The 3,486-nt window shown below is 35.7% G+C and overlaps 1 protein-coding gene across 1 annotated transcript; it reads left to right on the top strand.

Moving 5' to 3' along the window:
• Positions 1 to 361: 361 nt before the first annotated feature.
• On the top strand, positions 362 to 2,992 carry LOC112516977 (probable 2-oxoglutarate-dependent dioxygenase AOP1). The gene is made up of 3 exons (XM_025124257.1): positions 362 to 748; positions 1,546 to 1,870; positions 2,610 to 2,992. The coding sequence occupies exons 1-3, from the start codon at positions 375 to 377 to the stop codon at positions 2,856 to 2,858; spliced, it is 948 nt and encodes a 315-aa protein (XP_024980025.1). The 5' UTR covers positions 362 to 374; the 3' UTR covers positions 2,859 to 2,992.
• The last annotated feature ends 494 nt before the right edge of the window (positions 2,993 to 3,486 follow it).

The following is a 3,486-nucleotide window of genomic DNA, read 5'->3' as shown; positions in this document are numbered from 1 at the left end:
ATTATTTTTTTCGTAAACTATTAATAAAAAAGGAATTCAAATCTATTCGAAATCCTGCAAATCAAACACACCAAAAATTCCAAATCCTTCCACGAAATCCAAATTCCTCAAAACCAAACGGGCAATTTCAGATGAGCAGTTTAATAATTTACCAATCTTGTCTCATTTCCCTAGTTCTCGTTCCACCTATTTTGATGGGACTACAAAAATTTACATTTTTTTCCTCCCGTTCAAGCCCTATCCTGTCCCAGTCTAACGTCACACCAAACACATAATGGAGTTTTTATACTGTCATATCCCATGTAGCAGAACTATTAGGATTTGTGCCTATATAATATGACCAACACTAACATTAGAGCTCATCCAACTAAACCATGGGTTCCCTAAAATTTCCCAAGCTTCTTGTAGTAGACTTCACAAATGAGAACCTAAAGCCTAGTTCAAGTTCTTGGTCCTCCACATGTAATGATATTAGGGTTGCCCTTGAAAACCATGGCTGTTTTATAGCCCTTTATGATGGGGTTTCCTCCAATCTTCAGGAATCTGTGTTTCTTGCTGCAGACGAGTTGTTCGATCTCCCGATCGAAACCAAAATAAAAAATATAGTGGCAAAGCCGTACCATGGATATGTAGGCCAAATGCCGATTGTTCCGCTTCATGAAGGTTTAGGGATTGACTACGCTACAGACCTTAGTGGTGCTCAAAGTTTCACGGATCTCATGTGGCCAAACGGAAATCACTCCTTCTGGTAAGTACGTAGACATGTATTTAGAGATGAAAATTTTACCCATTGGGATGGGCATCCTCGACCCTAGTTGGACGAGGATTCCCAGGTTTGATGGGTAATGGGGCGGGGACGGAGATTTATTTTCATACCCAAAGCGGGGTGGGTTGGGGGGGGGTGGGTCAGGGATGACAACACACGCCCCTAATCCGACCCCGATTAGTTTTTAATTTTATGTTATTTAATATATGTATATAGTGCATGTACAAATAAATATATATGTATACATTTATTATTAACTGACAAATATATTTTGTTTTTCAATATTGGTAATTAATGTAGTAACAATTCATAATACTTTTAATTTTAAATACATTGTTTTTTACAAAACTGGTACCCAACGGTTTGCCCGAACAGGTCAGGACAGGGGATGCATTATCCGCCCAATAAAATCGGTTTTGTAGAACGTCAAATATGTATAAACATGAATCCAGACCCTGCCGAATCCCCTGTTTCCATGGAGGTTCACCTACGATGACTCCAAGCCATTCGTGGTTCCCAAAGGATTAGTCGGTGGCCATAAGCTGATCCCCGAAACCCACAATTACCCAAAAACAATATGTCTAAATTTCCTAATAGAATGTTTCATAAGACTAAATTATTCTGTATCATATATAAAAGTGTTATAATAAATTGATAGGACATATTTGAATATTTAAACATAATTGACATCCTATGAAACTGATTTTGTTGCATTTTGGGTCTCCTTTTGTTAAAAAAAAGTAGATTATAACTTCAATTTTATGTCTTCTATTTTGTAGTGAAACCTCAATGTTGTTTTCAAGGGCAGTGGCTAAACTTGATCATATGGTAATAAGGATGTTGTTTGAAAGCTATGGTATGGAGAAGAAGGATAGTGACTCTCATATCGACTCTACGACCTATCTTCTCCGGTATCTGAAATACAGAGCACCGGAGATGAACGAGACCACGATGGCTTTTCCGTCTCATACGGATAAAAGTTTCTTGACCATACTTCACCAGAATCAGGTTTCGGGGTTGGAAATAAGAGCAAGAAACGAGGAATGGATTTCTGTAGAATTCCCTCCTTCGTCGTTCGTGGTCATGGCGGGGGATGCCTGCAAGGTGATTACTGATTATTCATGCTTTATTCACTGCAACAAGATTAGACTTATAGGACGCCAAAAATGTTTAAGTGTCCAATAGACTTGCTTTATATGACTTAAGTTTATAGGACCAGACGATAAAGTGTCTTATCTAAAATTGTTGTAATAAGTTTATAAGACGCTTTTGGGCACCTTAGCAAGCTTTTTAAGACATTTTTAAAATAAAGTGTCGTATTAGCTATTTTATAAGACAATATTAGAAAAAAATGTCTTATAGAAATAGTGTCTTATAAAAGGATGTGTTTATAGAACATTTCTCAAGTGTGTCCTATACAATGGATAAGCTAATACGACATTTTATTTAAAAAAATTGTCATGAAAAACTTGTTAAGACATCCATAAATGGCCTATAAATTTATTACACCACTTACACGTTGTAGTTTTGTGCTATAAACTTAAGTCTTATAAACCCCTATAAAACGGTCTATTAGGACAAAAGACAATTGTTGGAGTTTCTATAAACCCGATTTTGTTGTAGTGATTCATGACGAATGTCGTGATAGATATTTATAATGAAAATACATGATATTAATGATAAAAATACATGGTATTCATGATGGAAATTATTGGTATCATAAAAACGTATGACTAGGTTATTCATTATGAATAATACATGAAATAGTTGGTTCTCAAGTTCTTATCTGTTGTAGTTAGAATTTGGTAGTAGATTTTTAAAGTGTGGTTTCTTGGTTGGACAGGCTTGGAGTAACAACAGGGTGCTTTCACCAAACCACAAAGTGACCATGGACAACGAGGGTAAAGAAACAAGATATACTATCGCATTGTTTTCGTTCTTGAGTAAGCCGGTGAAAGTACCCGATGAATTTGTGGACAACGAGCACCCCTTACAATTCAAGCCATTTGATCATGTCGATCTCTTGAATTTCTACGTTACGGAAAATGGCAGGAAATCACAAGACATTCTCAAAGACTTCTGTGGTGTCTAGGTTTCTATATGTTGCATATGTTTGATGTTTGAGAAGGAGTGATGTTGTTTTTCCTGTATTCTGGTTTACAAATGTATTTCCTTGTGTACACAAGTTTCTCAGCCTTCATTTGAAATAGTTGGTGCATTTTGTCTGTGGGATTGGATTGGATTTGGAGGGATTTGTAATTGAATTCCATTTCAATCTCATGTTTGGTTTGAAATCCTAGGATTTCGTTGATATACCACAAACATAGGATTTCGAAATCCCATGGGGTTGGTATTTCACGGGTTCCGTAAGATTTTTATGTAATAATGATTTAAAATGTGTTAAAAACATTTGTTTTGTAATAATCAATTAAGAGGAAGGTAATTTAATTATTTTTATAGTTCTTTTTTTTATAGATCTTCTATAAATAATGGAATTCAATTCCATTCCGAATCCTATAAACCAAACACACCAAATATTCTAAATTCTTTCAAATCCAAATTCCTCCAATTCCAAATCCTTCCATGAAATCGAATCCCTCAAAACCATTCCATCAAACCAAACATCCCTAAAAAGACACATTTGGTTTGCGGGATTTGGTGGATTTAGAATAGGATTCCATTCCAATCCCGCGTTTGGTTTAAAGGAAAGTCCGGAATTG

This window comes from Cynara cardunculus, assembly GCF_001531365.2.
Source record: "Cynara cardunculus var. scolymus isolate 2C chromosome LG 8, CcrdV1, whole genome shotgun sequence".
In the NCBI taxonomy this organism is placed as follows: domain Eukaryota; kingdom Viridiplantae; phylum Streptophyta; class Magnoliopsida; order Asterales; family Asteraceae; genus Cynara; species Cynara cardunculus.
Note: the sequence above shows the minus strand (reverse complement) of the source record. Positions and strands in the feature narration are given on the sequence as shown.